The sequence below is a fragment of the Marmota marmota genome, unplaced genomic scaffold (genome assembly GCF_001458135.2).
Source record: "Marmota marmota marmota unplaced genomic scaffold, marMar, whole genome shotgun sequence".
In the NCBI taxonomy this organism is placed as follows: Eukaryota; Metazoa; Chordata; class Mammalia; order Rodentia; family Sciuridae; genus Marmota; species Marmota marmota.
In genome coordinates, this window is record NW_026000253.1 from 1,737,313 (window position 1) to 1,754,515 (window position 17,203).

General features: G+C 43.7%; 1 protein-coding gene across 9 annotated transcripts in view; it reads right to left on the minus strand.

The window, feature by feature from the left end:
- Nucleotides 1–14,143, minus strand: part of Ftsj1 (FtsJ RNA 2'-O-methyltransferase 1) — an 18,787-nt gene extending 4,644 nt beyond the window's left edge. Inside the window, exons 1-11 of one of the 9 annotated variants that reach the window (XM_048796605.1) lie at nt 13,745–14,103; nt 11,827–12,026; nt 11,494–11,563; nt 11,317–11,407; nt 10,824–10,902; nt 8,089–8,141; nt 7,949–8,002; nt 7,760–7,862; nt 7,572–7,655; nt 6,431–6,472; nt 2,354–2,911 (exon numbers count right to left, since the gene is read on the minus strand). In XM_048796605.1, the coding sequence (XP_048652562.1) occupies nt 6,459–6,472; nt 7,572–7,655; nt 7,760–7,862; nt 7,949–8,002; nt 8,089–8,141; nt 10,824–10,902; nt 11,317–11,407; nt 11,494–11,563; nt 11,827–11,947 (669 nt within the window). In that variant the 5' untranslated portion in view covers nt 11,948–12,026; nt 13,745–14,103 and the 3' untranslated portion in view covers nt 2,354–2,911; nt 6,431–6,458. Of the gene's footprint in view, nt 1–2,353; nt 2,912–6,430; nt 6,473–7,160; nt 7,656–7,759; nt 7,863–7,948; nt 8,003–8,088; nt 8,142–10,823; nt 10,903–11,316; nt 11,408–11,493; nt 11,564–11,815; nt 12,027–13,744 lie in introns of those variants that run through there. The other 8 variants (XM_048796613.1, XM_015506501.2, XM_048796607.1 and 5 more) reach the window with 8 other exon arrangements.
- Nucleotides 14,144–17,203: the final 3,060 nt, after the last annotated feature.

The following is a 17,203-nucleotide window of genomic DNA, read 5'->3' on the forward strand; positions in this document are numbered from 1 at the left end:
GTTTTGGATATATATATATATATATATATATATATATATATATATATACACACACACATATATTGCAGTTGTAGATGGATCGCATGCCTTTATTTTGTTTATTTTTATGTGGTGCTGAGGATCGAACCCAGTGCCTTACGCATGCTAGGCAAGCGCTCTGCCGCTGAGCTACAGCCCCAGCTCCCATATAATTTTTTGATGTTACTGGGAAACGACCCAGGTACACTCTTTATCATTGATTTACATCCCCAGCCACTTTTAAAATTATTTTTTAATGTTGAGACAGGGTCTCACCAAATTATCCAGGCTGACTTGAATTTGCAATCCTGCTGCCTCAGCCTCCAGAGTAGCTGGGATTATAGGCTTGTGCCGCTGCTCCTGGCCAGCCGTAGAACTCTTTATTCCTTGCAAAGTGTTGCACTTTAAAAAGCATATCTAAATTTAGAGTTACAATTTATGTACAATAAATTTCATCTTTTTAGAGTTCTCAGAAACTGTCAGGTAACCATCACCACAGCAGCCAAAAGGATTGTGTTACAACCTAAGTCAGCTATGGCCTTACTCTGCAGAGCCCCTCCCTGAGTGACTCCTGTCTCTCAGAGAAAAATCTGAAGTCCTCTTCATGACCCATGAAGCCTTACAGGTCCTCTCTTACCCCACCTCCTATTAATGGCTCTCTTGCTCACTCTCCTCCAGCCCACTGATCTTGCTATTCCTCAAATGTGCCAGCCAAGTTCCTGCCTTAAGCTTGGCCTTGGCATAGATTTCCTCCTTTGCCTGGATCACTTCTTCCAGTCATACCCATCTTGGGATCACATTGACTTAGAAAAGGACACTACTGGGGTCACAGGGACTGGAGTACAAATACTTCAGAGGTGGCCAGACCAGGGCAAATCCATTCTCAGAACACCAGACTGAGCTGTACACTCCCATGGGTTCACCCAGACTGGAATGTGGAAACTTTCTTTGGTCACAGTTTGAAGTATGCACACTCATGGCACCAGTAAAACTGGGCTATGGAAACTCTTGCGGCCACAGACTAAGTCATCGCTGTTGCTGGGCTCACAAAGCCTGGTGTGGTGACTCTTGTGGGTTTCACAGGCTCTTGCAGGCAGAATTCACACTACAATGGGTATGGCTATGCCTGTGGTCATACAAGCCTTTTGTGTGGACACTTCTGCCGTTATTCTAGGTTGTTCATATTCTGGGGCCAGACAGACTGGTGTGTGGACATTCCTGTGGTCACACTGTTTTGGGTAAAAAGTCTCCTGGGTTAAATCACTGTGGTGTGGACTCTATCCTAGACTCATGAGTGTGGAATGGACATTTCTGGAGTCACACATAGGTTATTCTTGTGGCCAGAAACTGAAATATAGATACACCTGTAACCACACACTGCAGTTTAAACAGCAATTCCAACATGGATTGGACACTGCTGCTGACTCAAGAATGTACATTCCTGGGCCACACAGACTGGGGTGCAGACACTCCTTGGGTCACAGCCAGATACGGAAATGCCTCGGGTCAGTCTAGGGTGTGGATGTTTCTTGGGTCACACACAGTGTGGGTTCCTAATAATACAGGATTAAGTTGCAGAAAACATTCTGTCTGGCTAGAAGTCTAGCTGGCCCCCACCCATAATGAAGATTTAATGAGGGCACTGAGCTACATCTTCAGCCCTTTTTTGAGATACGGTCTTAATAAATTGCCAAGACTGGCCTCAAACTTGTGATTCTTCTGCCTCAGCTTAAGAGAGGTCTTTGTTTTTTGGTACCAGGAATTGAGCCCAGGGGTACTCAACCAGGGGCATTTAAGCCACATGCCCAGCCCTTTTTATATTTTATTTAGAGACAGGATGTCTCACTGAGTTGCTTAGGGCCTCACTAAGTTGCAGAGGCTGGCTTTGAACTTGTAATCCTCCTGCTTCAGCCTCCCAAGCTGCTGGGATTACAGGCATGTGCCACCATGCCCAGTAAGAGAAGGGTTCTGAATCTAAAACATTTATTTTGGAAACCCTATAACAGTTCATCAAATCTATAGATCCCTTCCACAGATTTTCTTGAGATGGAGTCTTGTTATATTTGCCAGGTCTGGCCTCAAGCATTCCTCCTACCTCAGCCTCCTAAGTACAGGGACTGTATGTGTGCCACTGTACTGGGCTTAAGAATTTTTTTGGCAGCATTAAGGATGGAATCCTGGGCATTGCCTATGTGAGGCAAGCCCTCTACCAGTGAGCTACACCCCCAGCTCTTAAATATTTAAAGCAAATGTGCACATGTGTTTGCACACACACAAAATATTATAATCAACTCTACTGAAATACAATCATCACTATATATTAAACAGAAAAAAATTGGGATGTAACAATTGGATTTTTATTAGAACATCAGATTATAAGATCTGTTGTCATCCAAAGTGGTAAAGAATGTGAATAATATTTTAAGATGTCTGTAACAACTGTAATGAAACATAAAAAGTAACTGACTTGCATTGATGGGAAAATTGCAGGTACCACTTTTACTGTTGTGACTTGTGGGCAGCATTCATAACTGGGAGTAAAACTAAATTTCAATTTTATTGAAAATAAAGATGTAATAGTTTCCTCCATCAAGTACATTGGATACACCTGACATCTATCCAGCTTAAATTCCTGCTTTCAGGGGAAGTTCTGGATACCCCGAGAGAGGTTTAGAGAAGAGGTAGGTCTCACGCAAGTTCAAGAAAGTTCTACTCTATTGCAGCAGACTTCTGCACTAGTTCTGTCTTTGTTGTCCTTGTGGAGGTTGTTGTAGATTTCCACACCAGGCTTGTCTGTTTAAGTCTTGCTGATGTTTGAAAACAAGTTCATCGACTCAAGTTCTGTTTTTCCTGACAGGCAGCAGCTTCTAAGTTGTATCAGCTTGCCAGCTAACTGAAAGTCAAAGACAAAGGAAATTTTAAGCAAAAATATACGTTTTCAGGAGCTGGGTGTATAGTTCCATGGCAGAGTGCTTACCTAGCAAGTGATGATGATGTGTTCAATTCCCAACATCGTGGAAAAGAAGAAAGTTCCCATTTTCCTTTTACTATAATCATTGTTCACTAAGCTGCTAATATTTTTTTTAGTAACTTTCTCCCTTACTTTTACTGCGAACCATAACAGAAAAACGCATAAAACATATGTTCAGTTTATTAACTGTTAAGGTGTTATTTTGTATAATTACAGGATGCTCATTTTATCGCTGTGTAGTTCTCTACTGTGAATAGACCATGATTTAATGGGGTGCTACTATGAACATACAATATCCATAAAAATCTTAATTTCAAAAATAGTAATTTTGCCAGGCATGGTGGCGCATGCCTATAATCCTAGTGGCTCAGGAGGCTGATGCAGGAGAACCACAAGTTAGGGGCATTAGGGTTTAAGGGAAGTCAGTTAATTTGGAAAGATGAAAAAAGTTCTGTAGATGAAGGGTGCTGTTGGTTGCACAATGTGAATGTCCTTAATGCCACTGAAGTGTACTCGCCAGCCTCAACAACAGCGAGGTGCTAAGCAACTCAGTGAGACCCTGTCTCTAAATAAAATACAAAATAGGGCTGGGGATGTGGCTCAGTGGTTGAGTGCCCCTGAGTTCAATCCCCGGTACCAAAAATGAAGTAGTAGTAATTTTATTGAGAGCTAACAAACGGCAGGTATACTCAGTGTTATGTAGAACCAACAATACAAACAACTCAAACTATTAGCCATGTGCACGCCTATGGCCAACTTTGTGGATGTATGGGCAACAGCAACTGTATCATGACTACTGCCAGGAAGATGGCAACTGAGAGGTCCAGTCCTTTCTAGTACTCATTTCTTAGGAGTGGAATTGGCATACACACACTTTAGTAAATACTATCTAACAGTTTTCCACAGGGGCTGCACCTCCTATATTCCCAGTATTCCAATGGTACATTTGTTTCTGGTACAATTGTACCTGGTTTCAAATTGTTGCATGTCATTCCAAAAACTTAGTATTGTCAATTTTTTTTTAAGTTTCTCCAACCCGCATCTTTTCATGTGCTCACTGGCCATTTTAATATTTTTGTTTCCTTATTGATTTATAGGACCTTTTATTTACTTAAGTACCAGGAATCGAACCCAGGGGTACTTTACCACTAAGCTACACCTGCAGTCCTTTATAAAAATTTTTTTGGAGGGGCTGGCTTTGTGGCTTAGCAGTAGAGCACTCACCTAGCATGTGCAAGGCGCTGCATTCCATCCTCAGAACCACATAAAAATAAATAAAGGTATTGTGTCCAACTACAACTAAATATATATATGTATGTATGTATATGTTTAAAAAATTTTTTTTTAAACAGGGTCTTGCTAAATTGCTGAGGCTGGCCTCAAATCTGTGATCCTCCTGCCCCAGCCTCCTGAGTCACTGGGATTTTAGGTGTTTGCAACCGCACATAGCTATTAGGGCCTTTTAAATATTAAAGGTGCTATACGTAAGGATTGTAAATATCTTTCCCCATTGCGATTTGATGTTTCAATTTTTTATCATTTTTCAAGTTGTAGATGGACACATATTTTCATTTTATTTATATTATACAGTGCTGAGGATCAAACCTAGTGCCTAACATGTGCTAGGCAAGCAACCTAGTACTGAGCTACAACCCCAGCCCCTTATTTAGAAAAAAAAAATATACTTTTTGTTGTGTGATAGGGATTGAACCCAGGTCCACATACATGCTAGGAAAGTGGTCAGTCATTGAGCTACATCTTCAGTCCCTCAATTAAAAAAAAATGTGCTGGGGATTAAACCTAGAACCACTAAACTATACCCCCAGCCTTTTTAGAGACAGGGTTTTGCTTAATTGCCGAGGCTGGCCTTGAACTTTACAATTCTCCTGCCTTAGCCTCCTTAGTAGATGGGATTACAGATGTGAGCCACTGTACTTGGTCCTAGCCCTGTTCAATTTTTAAAAAGGTGTCTTTTTTTAAATACAAGACTGGACAACCTGTTAGGCCACTGTCAAAAATGGTATCCTCAGAACTAGGCGTGTAGCTCTGTGGTAGAGTGCATGCATGAGGCCCTGGGTTCCACAGTGCTATGGGGGATCATTGTGGGAGCTGGAGGAGATGAAGGAAAGGAGGGAGGGTCCTCCAACATTTGGAGTTTAGCCTAATCTGCTACAGGTCAACTGGACCCATGCTGTTTTCCACCATAGTTCCTCTCCCTGGCATGCTCTCTACTAAGTAAATATGGATTCCCTTCCCTAGCTGTTTCAGGTCTTTGCTGAAAACCTCAGGGAGGCCTTCCTTGACAATCCTTTAAAAACACCCAAACAACTATGCCTAGAATCCCTGATTCTCTTTACTCTGCTTTACCTTTTTCTATTTTTTATATCCCATATTACTTTTACATATTACATATACAATCTTGTCACTTAAAAAAAGGACATGTTGTGAGAAATGTCCTGAGGCAATTTCATCACTGTATGAATGTCATCGTGTGTATTTACACAAACCAAGATGGTTACATCATCACTATATATCTTATGGGACCACCATAGTACATGCAGTCCACCATTGACCAAAACTTCATTATGCAGCACATGACAGTGTTGTAAGATATACATACATATATATGTGTATATATATTGCAAGATATATAAAAATAACTTATATAAGCTTTTTACAATATGTGTCCATTCAAAGACTGTTTTATTATTTATTAACTCTTTCCCAAAGTAGTAGCTCAGTGAGGGCTATTTACCTGTTGTGTTCCATACTCTTATCAACCTAGAGCAATGCCTGGCACACAGTATGTCATAAACATTTACTGAATGCCTCAACAGGTAATATGTAAAATGCTCAAAGTGGTGCTGGGGCTGTGGCTCAGTGGAAGAGTGCTTCCCTCACATGTGTGGGGCACTGGTTTTGATCCTCAGCATGACATAAATAAAATATTGTGTCATTTACAAAAATTGAAAAAAAAATTTAAAATGCTTGAAGCAGTTCCAAGCACACAATAATAAATGTTTAATAAATATTTGCTGATTCAAATATTATTTGTCGATGCAAAGGTGAAATTTAGCTGGGTGTGATGGTGAAAGCCTATAGTTCCAGGGCTGAGGTTGTGGCTCAGCGGTACAGCACCTGCACAGCACATGCGGGGGCCCTGGGTTCTATCCTCAGCACCACATAAAAATAAATAAATAAAATAAAGGTATTTGTCCATCTACAACTAAAAAAAATTAAGGAAAAAAAAAAAAAAACCCTATAGTTCCAGCTAGGGACTGAGACTGAGGCTCAAGTGAGGATCACTTAAGCTCAGGAATTTGAAACCAGCCTGGGAAATATAGTGAAAATTCCCTCCACCCCCATCTCCCAAACAATAAGGTGATATTTTACTGAGCTTTTCCCCTTTACTTGACCCCATAAGATAAAAAGGAAACTTACCTTACTGTGTTAAGACGAATAATTCATTTCATTGTCTTCCATCTACCCAAGAAAAAGAAAAGGGACTCAGATATTTGGTAAAATATTTTTATTTTGCTTGAGTAGACCCATTGATTTTTCTTTCTTTTGGTACCAGGGGATCAAACTCAGGGATGCTTTATCACTGAGCTACTCCCAGTCCTTTTTTTTTTTTTTTTTTTGAGATGGGGTCTCTAAGTTGCTGAGACTGTCCTGGAACTTATGATCCTCCTGCCTTAGCCTCTGGTGGTTGAGACTACAAGCATGTGCCAACCATGCCTGGATCAACTCATTATTTTTAATATATATATTTTAGTTGTAGAGGCACACTATACTCCCATTTTATTTATTTTTATGGGGTACTGAGGACCAAACCCAGTGCCTCACATGTGCTAGGCAAGCTTCTACTATTTAGCCCCAACCCATCATTTTTTATTTTTTTAAAACATTTTTTAATGTCAATTTTATTGAGGTACAATTAACATACAGTAAGATTTGCCAGTTTTTTTTTTGTGGGCCTTGTGCATGCGAGGCAAGCACTCTACCAACTGAGTTATATCCCCAGCTCCCAACCCATTATTTTTTAAAAATATTTTTTAGTTGTTGATGTACCTTTTTTATTTATTTACACGTGGTTCTGAGGATCAAACCCAGTGCCTCACACATGCTAGGCAAGCACTCTACCACTGAGCTACAACCCCAACCCANACCCTCACCTCATGGGGGCTGGGGATGTGGCTCAGTGGCAGAGCACTTGCCCAGTGTGGGTTGGGCCCCAGGTTGCAATCCCAGCACCACCACACACACACACACACATACATACACATGAAAAAACCCCCATGAGGCAAAAGTTTGACAAGGGTGAGCTTTCCACCTGGGGGTGTATAACTAAGGTCTTCCTAAGACAGAATGTTCTTAGGCAGGTGAAGTCTTTCCTGGGACAGGGCTTAGGATCCTCCAAGGACAGAGTTTTCACCAAGATCAAGAGTTACCACTAAGGGACTAACTGGGTTGAAGCTCTTCTGGGACAAAATAGTCCCCAGGGGGTGAGGCTGAAGACACATCACTTGCATGAGGCTGGGGTTAGTTTCCCTGGCGATGGGCCCAAAGGTTTGGCTCTCACCGTACGAATGGTCCAGCAGGGGTCTGGTCAGGTCTGGTACAAAGCCCTCAGGAGGGTCATAACCCTGACAGACAGCGAAGGCCTCTGTGGGGGGAATCTGGAGTGAGGGGTAAAGGACTGCCACCTCCACCCCGTGTTGGTTGAGTTCCCAAGTAGCCCCTTGCCAGCCTGGGCTAGGCTGCACTGACCAATGCTGGAGTTCCGGCTGCTCCTGGGCTTGGCACAGAGCACGTTGGAGAAGAAGACCCGCAGCTGGCTATAAAGCAGCGTCACATCCCGCCCTCGGAATATCTGTAGGGTGGAGAGGCCAAGATGGAGAGGTGAGGGCAGCCCTCAGTGACCTCTCTCTATACTCTACCAGGTTGCCCAAGACTTACCTTGGCCACAAAGCAGCCCCCTGGCTTCAAGACATGTGTAGCAATGTTCAGAGCCTGTGAGCAGGACAGATGGCTGAGGCTGAGGTGCAGATAGTTGGGAGGGGACCAAAGGAGGGCAGGGGTGGCCAGACATTACTCACGGCTAGGAGGAGCTGGGCCTGCATGTACTCATCCACATCATGGAGGCCAGTAACTGTGGTGAGAGGAAGAACATTAGGGGGGCTGATCTTGTTCTATGCTTCTTCTCATACCAGAGATATTAGATAGCCAAAAACAACAGTTGCCATCTGCTAAGATTCTGGATGCAAATTAGTATCTGCCAACTGGAGGAATATTCTGAGCTACTAACCCTTAGGAAATAACTGTAATTCTCCAAACACATGCACAGCACAAGCAGCACTATCATTTCCACTTCCAGTCTAGATGGTTCCCCTGAGCTCCAGATTGACAGGCAAGATCGCACAGCTCCAACAAGTCCAAAAGCAAACTCCTGATCTCCCTTCTCAAACCTGCTCCTCTCCCCATCTTCCCCATTTCACTCACTTCATCTTTCCAGTTGTTCAGGCCCAGTCCCTTAGTTCTTCTTTCCATCATAGCCATTTATCACTCACCTGGACTACTACAGTGGCCTCTTCCTTCTGGGGCCCCGTTTCCACCCTTGTCCCTCCCACTGCTTAAACAGCTGTGGGTCTTGCCACAAGCTAAGCCAGGCACAGTCTTCTGCCCATGATACTCCATTTTTTGTTTGTTTGTTTGTTTTTGGTACTGGGGATTGAATCCAGGGGCACTTAACCACCAAGCCACATTCTCAGCCCTTTGAGTCACTGGGATTACAGATGTGCATCACCATGCCTAGCCCTCTCACAGTTTTCTCCAAGCATTCATCCCAGTGAAAAAGGCAACATCATCACTGCAGCCCACTAGCATCTGTCTCCTGTCACTTCTCTTATTTCCTTTATTTATTTATTTTTTTAACGATACTGGGGATTAAACCCAGGATATCACATATGCCAAACAAGTACTTTTCCATGGAGCCACATCCCAGCCCTTTGCCTTATTTCCTATCACTGCCCCCCCCCACTCTGTTCCAACAACACTGATCTCCCCACTCTTCCTCATATATACTGAGCACCTTCCCACCTCAGAGTCTTTGCACAGGCTGAAACTTTGCTTGGCTCACTCTTCCTTCAGATATATATCCATGGCTTGCTCCCTCACCTCCTTTAGGTCTCTGCTGTCAAGAAGGTGAGGCCTTCACTGTCTATTTAAAATTCCAACACATTTCCCATTTATCTCGTTTCATTGATTTCCCTAAGGTACGTATCCCATTGTGTGTGTGTGTGTGTGTGTGTGTGTGTGTGAGAGAGAGAGAGGAGAGAGAGANTTGTGTGTGTGTGTGTGTGTGTGTGTGTGTGTGAGAGAGAGAGAGAGAGAGAGAGAATGTGTGTGGTAGTGCTGGGAATTAAGCACATGTTGGGCAAGCACTCTCTACCACTGAGCTACATCTCTAGCTTTTACCAATTACTTTTTAACATGCTAGATATTCAGTCATATTTTATTTTACTATTATTATTTTTGGGTACTACAGATTGAACCCATGGGTGCTTAATCACTGAACTTCATTCCCAGCCATTTTTTTTAAAATATTTATTTATTTATTTATTTATTTTAGTTCTCGGCAGACACAACATCTTTGTTTGTATGTGGTGCTGAGGATCGAACCCGGGCCGCACGCATGCCAGGCGAGCGTGCTACCGCTTGAGCCACATCCCCAGCCCCCCAGCCATTTTTTATTTTGTATTTTGAGACAGGGTCTAAGTTGCTTACAGCCTCACTAAATGACTGAAGTTGGCTGTGAACTTGTGATCCACCTGCCTTAGCCTCCTGAGTTGTGGGGATCACAGACATGTGCCACCATGCCCAGCTAGTTAATCATTTATTTTTTTTCCATCTGCTCCCACTAGAACATGAGCTCCATGAAGTGGAGTCTCTCTGTGTGTGTGTGTGTGTGTGTGTGTGTGTGTGTGTACACTGAGGACTAAACACAAGGCTTGATGCAAGCTAGGCAAGTGCTCTACAACTGAGTTACATACACCGCCCTCTTTTAATTTTTTAAATAGGGTCTTGCTCAGGCTCGCCTCAAACTTAAGACCCTCTTGCCTCAGTCTCCCAAGTAGCAGTGATTACCAGCTTGTACCACCATGCCCAACAGATCAATGAAATTTTATTTGTGAATTTCTTCCCAACACCCAACATAACAGGTGTTCAGCAATTTTTTTGTGTGTGTATATAGTACTGGGGACAGAACAGGGTCTTGCATATGTTAGGCAAGCACTCTACCACTGAGCTACATCCCCAGCTCTTTATTTTTTTAAATTTTATTTTGAGACAGAGTCTCACTAAGTTGCCCAGGCTGGCATATAATTTTCGATCCTCCTGCCTCAGCCTCCTGAGTAGCTGGGATTAAAGGCATGTGCTACCACATCCAGCCACAAATGAGTTTTGAATGGATGACTGCTTGGTTAAAAAAAAAAAAAATAGTAACGTGGAATTCAACAGGTACAGAGAGAAGAGAAGAAGGAAGGGTGGACAAGAGGCACAAAACCAAAATGGAAGACTGGGGATGTGGCTCAGTGGTAAAGCACTTGCTTGGCATGCATGAGGCCCTGGGTTTTATCCCCAATCCTGTAGAACAAAACAAAACAAAACAAAAACCGAAAGGCTGGTAGGGGTGGGAGCAAAGACAGAGGCAGAGAACAGGCAGCAGAGGTGGGCACAAGTTGCAAGATGTGGAGAAAAGCTGGGAACAGAAGGAAGAGGCAGAAAGTCAATTAAGGTGAGAGGCACAGAGAAGGATACCCCTCCCCCCTTTTACCGTCGGGAGCCCCATCGCACACCACTAGGTCCGCAGGGCAGCCCTCAAAGTGCTGGATGATCTCCTTGGCAGTGGAAAGCTAGAAAAAGAGGGATGATGAGTGGCCCCAGGGCTCCCCATTACTTTCCTTGAACCCCACCTGCTCATGGCCCTGGACTGGAAGGCCCTGGGTAATCCAAGTTTTCAAAGAATAGGGTTCCATCTCTAGGGACCCAGTGTCATCATTATTTGTAGCTGCCCTGTGGTAACAACCTGCTGGTTGTTTCTCAGCTGGTAGTCTCTGTCTTTCTAGCCTGTTTACCCCCTCCCATCCCTCTTTTTGCAGTACTAGAGATCAAACCCGGGGCCTTGCACATGCTAAGCAAACACTCTACCACTGAGCTACACACCCAGCCCTCTTTCTAATTCTATTGCTCTATCTTCCACTTTCCACAGCCCCCAGGTGGTGGCTTCCACTCAGAATACATCCCAATACCCTCAACCACATTCTCACCTGGGTGATGTCTCCCTGGATCTGTACCACACCTGGTAGTGGAGCCATAGCCTGCAGGTCCACAGCCACAACTTGGCCAGACCCCTGGCTCCTGTGGACAATGTGGCCCACATCAGCCCAGTTTTCATTTCTGGCCCTTCCCCCACCTGGTCCCTCCTGACCTCTCCTGCCACTTACCCAATCTTCTGGCTTAGCACCTGGCTCCAGCTGCCCGGGGCTGCACATAGATCAACTGCCCGTGTCACACCTGGGCACACACAGTGAAAGTATATTGGTCAGCCGCACCCATCTCTCCAGCCTGAGGACCCTGCAAAGTTTATCCCTCTCCCGTGGGGAGCATCCATGTCTACCTACTGCCCAGGTGCCAACCTCCTCCTGAGTATCTGACTCATCTTCCTGCTTGCCCCAGAGACCCTCCAATCAGCCCACCCATGGTAGGGAGCTCTGCAGAATTAGACACGTGTCTGTGCCGATCCTCCCCCAAGGGTGACTTGCCCACCAGTTAGGGACCTTGGAAGAGCTGGAATTCTTCATCGAGTTGTAGCAGCTTGAAGGCACTGCGGGCCCGCCAGCCATTCTCCTTGGCCAGACGGTAGTAGACATCCCGCTTGTCCTTTGATGTCCGTCCCATTTCACACTGCCCAAGGACCTGTCAGCAGTCAGCTGATGCCACTGTGTATTAGTAACCAAGTGAGTGGGCCACCACCTACCTATGCAGGGCAGAGAGAACCATGCACACTTAACTATTCTCACGGGACACACAAGACCACTCACCGAACTCCTGAGAAAACTGAAGTACACCCACTCACCCCACTGACCTCATGGGGCCCCAACGATCCTATCACTAATTCCTCAGGCCCCATTGCTCATCACAGACACTTACCCTGAAGATCCCACAAACCCAAAAGTTATTTGACAGAATGACCTGTTACTGACCCTGTCCACTATCCATCCCTGTTACTGACACTCCATGCAGTAATCTCTGTCTCTTAGTTCTTTCCTTTTCTTTTTTGGTACTGGGGATTTAACCCAGAAGGACTTAACCACGGGGCTACAACTCAGCCCTTTTTATTTTTCAATTTTGACACAAGCTCTCACTAAGTTGCTTAGGGCCTTGCTAAATTGCCAAGACTGGCTTTAAACTTGCAATCTTCCTGCCTCAGCCTTACAAGTCACTGGGATTACAGGCAAGCACCACCGCACCTGGCTCTGTGACTCTCTCACCTGTCTCTGCTCACTTCATCCCCATTAACATCTTACTGACCATTTCTTCAGTTATTCCAAAGAGCCCTATTAGCCCCCCATTAACCCCTTGCTTTTCATCCATTTTACCCTCGCTGTACGCTGTACTTCCCATCTCCTTAATCTTTTTCTGTCTACCCTATCCTCCACTCATCCCTTCAATGATTAGGCTCCCAGTAATAACTTATTACGACATCCTTAACACCTGATTATGCCTAGAGGATTATGGCCTGTTAGCTCCCCATTAAGTTCTCAATTATTGATTTATCAGATCCCATTAACTCAGCACTCCAATTGACCTATAGACCACACCACTAGTCATCTGGTAACCCTTCATTAACATACAGTAGCATTACTCCCTGATGCTCAAAGGTAAATTCCCCATTCCCCCATTATTTCCTTACTGCCCATCCTGCCTTTCACTGATCATTTGATGACTACATCCCAACAGCTTTCTATTGCCCACTCTTTACTCACTCTGCCCCTATTAATTCCTCCATGGTCATGGCACAACATCCCAACACAAGCCCATCAGCCTCTATTGTGTCTTATTTTATCACTGCTCTTGTTAGTGCCTTAATCAGGACTCCCATGCATCTTTGTTATTTCCTCTGTAGCCTCACCATTTTGATTACTATGCCCCATCACTATCCATTGTATATTATATCTTCATCAATCCCTTGGGGAACACACCCCCAAACACCTCTCTATTTTCTAGTTGCCAACTGCACAACCTCCTCATTAATCAATCAATGAACACAACCCATAAGCCCCCATGAATATATTGACAAAAACATTCCTAATTAGCTCCTATTGACTTCCCGGTATCATCCCACCAGACTTCTATTACCCCAGAGGTCCCACTAACCTTCCATGAATGGCCCTCTGGCCACACGCCCCGATCTGTCTTTATCACATCAAAGACGGTGGTCCCTATGGGACCACTCGATCCCCCTTCTGGGCAGCTCCACGAACCATTGTGTTGCCACGTGCTCCGCTCCCTCGAGTTCGTCTAGCATTCTAGCAATGTAGTTCCTTTCTGTAGACAAATCTTGGGTCTGTAGTCTACCAGATGCTAAACGCCTAGACTATGTAACCCGCGGCGCGGAAAGCGCAACTTCCTCCATCCCCTGCCGGCGGGACAGAGCAGGCATGCCTCCAGTCTTGGCCAGAATCCACATCCTACCTTAGCTCTTGGTGCGGGGAGATGCAGGAGGAAGGAAGGTGGTGCGCCAACAGTCGGAGCCACAGCAAGACCGTAAACTGGTGAGAAACGATAGGGCTTCAGTTTGTTTTCGTAGTTGAACTGAATGCCTGTCACGCATACCTAAGCGGTATTACAAGCGGGGCAAACTTGACGTTCTGAAACGCCAAATCCAGACCCGATCTGAACGTACAACGTGGGTCCCATCATCTTCGGTCGACATATCCGGGTCACGCGAACTCCGTTCCCAGCATGCAATGGGCACGACCCGAACGGCTGAACTCACGCACTGCGTGTACAAAACGTCGCAACGCAGGAGAACTGATTCTTTGTTCTTTTGTTCCAACACCAAGATCGAGTTGCTGGGGCTGGGGTTGTGGCTCAGTAGTAGAGAGCTTGCCAGCATGTGTGTGGCACTGAGTTCGATTCTCAGCACCGCATAAAAGTAAATAAAGTAAAGGTCTTTTGACAACTAAAAGGAAAAAAAAAAAGATCGAATTACTCCCCCGCTCCTCCCAAATTGAATCTGGGTGGTCATTGAGCCTATGGACTACACTTCCCAGCATGCAACGGGCATGATAACGCCCATTCATTCCACGCATGGCGTGAAGCGAAATGATTGCTGGGAGTTTGAACTTTAAGTAAAGTGTGTTGTTAAAGTACCCGAGCACGTGGAAGCCACTCTGCGCCTTTTCTAACGCCTCTTCCGCTGTTGAGTAGCGCTGCCTTTAATTTTTGTCATCACAGAGCTTCGGTTTCCCCCAGGTGGAAAGTGGAAACTAAAAAACGGAGTAGAATTCAGTGTTATTGGGAGGGTTAAAGAGGTGTAGTTTAGGACACTTTCCGTCCCTTCGTAATTGTTTTCCTCAAACATTTTTTTCTTAAAACATTTTTAACTCCCGCCCACCGAAAAGACTAGGTATGCATCGCGATCTAGTGCAAAAACATAAATGTAGTAATGGAAAAATTACAGCATTTCCCATGTTCTAGACACTGTTCTAAGTGCACTGAGTTATGTTCTGGTAACCTCCTCATTAATCAATAAATGAACGAACACACTCCGACTTTTGGCAGCAGAGAGGGGTTTCCACATGCTCCGCTCCCTGGAGCTCGTCTAGTGTGTGTGTATAAAATATATATGATATATATATATATATATATATATTTATTTATAAAATATGTATTAGGAGTATGAACATAATGACATTTGGCATGATATGTGTATGGTTATATAGAAATATAGTGATGTATAATATTTACCAGTACAGAAATCATGTAATAGTAAACAAATAATAAATATAAATATGCCATATGTAAATATAAAGAAATATATAATGATATATTTAATACATTTTGTATAAAAACTGCATATCATACATGTAACATGTGTATGTTTATGTGACAGTATCTCTATACCTTTACTTACTACATACAGTAACTGTACTAAATACACGAATAAATTAATAGGGCTGGGGTTGAGCTCAGTGGTAGAGCAATTTAGTGAGGCTAAAAGCCATTTAGTGAGACCCTGTCTCTAAATAAAATATAGAAAGGGCTGGGGATGAGGCTCAGTGGTTGAGCTCCCCTGAGTTCAATCCTTAGTACCCCTCCCAAAAAAAGAAAAGAATGAAGGGGGTCTGAGGTTGTAACTCAGTGGTAGAATGCTGGCCAGGCATGTTTGAGGCACTGGGTTTGATTCTAGCACCACATATAAATAAATAAATAAAGGTCCATCAACAACTAAAAAACAATTTAAAAAATAAAAAAATATATAGCTGGCTGGGGTGGTATTTGTGTGTAATCCCAGTGACACAGGAGGCTGAGACAGGAGGATCAGAAGTTCAGCCTTAGCAACTTAGCAAGACCCTAAGTAACTGTGGGAGACCCTGTCTCAAAATAAAATAAATAAAGTGCCCCTGTGTTCAATCCCCAGTATTGTGGGTGGGTGGAAGCTATGAAAAAATAATAAAATATGGTGAAAGCAGTGGAATAATAGAGGCGTTGATTTTCTTTTTCTTTCTTTTCCTTCTTTTTTTCCCCCCAGCATCTCACTAAATTATTCAGACTGATCTGGCACTTGTGATCCTTTTGACTCAGTCTCCTGAATAGCTGGGATTAGAGGCTTGCAGCCACTGCACTATATCTATATCTATATCTATATCTATGTGTGTGTGTATAAGTTGATGGACCTTTAATTTTATTTATTTATATGCAGTGCTGAGAATTGAACCTAGGGCCTCACACATGCCAGGCAAACACTCTACCACTGAGCCACAATCCTAGCCCCTGAGTTGGTATTTTTAGACAATATGATCAGGGAAAGTTTCTCTGAGGAGGTAACATTTGAGATGACACCTGAAGGGGTGCCCACCTTGGGCATATTGGGAGGAAATGCATTCCTGGAAGAGGGAAAGCCAAGAGCAAAGACCTGAGTGGCAACAAGTTTGGCTAGCATTCCAGGAGGAACTGAAGGATTGAATCCTCATTCCTCTGAATGTGAGTTTTGCCAGTCAAGGATTCCTATTGTCATGTTCACCACTGCCTCCCAGCCCCTAGAACAGGACCTGATACAGAACTGATGTGCTATGAATGTTTCCTGAAACAACCCTTTTGTGATTTTGTTCCTTTATTCCTTTGTTTTTTAATAATTTTTTTTAGTTATCAATAGCCATTTGCTTTATTTATTTATATGTGATACTGAGAATTGAGTCCAGTGCCTCAAACATGCCAGGCCAGCATTCTACCACTGAGTTACAACCTCAGACCCCCTTCATTCTTTTCCTTTTTTGGGAGGGGTACTAAGGATTGAACTCAGGGGAGCTCAACCACTGAGCCTCATCCCCAGCCCTTTCTATATTTTATTTAGAGACAGGGTCTCGCTAAATGGCTTTCAGCCTCACTAAATTGCTGAGGCTGGCTTTGAACTTGTGATCCTTCTACCTCAGCCTCCTGAGCCACTGGGATTACAGGTGTGCATCACTGCACCCGGCAAAATGGCTGTTTTTCTTGAGATCCTTTTCCTGAAATCTACCTCTGCTGTGCCTCATGGCCCCCACATTCTTTAAATATCTGGACTGACTCAAATCAGATCCAAAAGTGAACTTGAGTCTCATATAGATATCCCATATATTCCTTTACGAAAATAAAGATGTCTTTAAAATTACTGACCCACACATTTTCCAAAGTGGTCAGCCATTCAAGAAGGCATTGTTTTCTATAAAATGTTTAAAGTGTAATGTTCGTTGCTTTTAGGATTTTTCTTCAACAAGAAAAAATGTTAACTAGGCTTTTCTGATACCTGGCTTTTGAGTAACTTAAAGTTAAAATGGGCAAATTAGACTTAACATAAATGGGATAAACATTTATAAGTGTATTTGTTAGAGGAGACATCTGATTAATTTTCAAAGTTAAAATACTGAAATATCTGGGCTGGGGATGTGG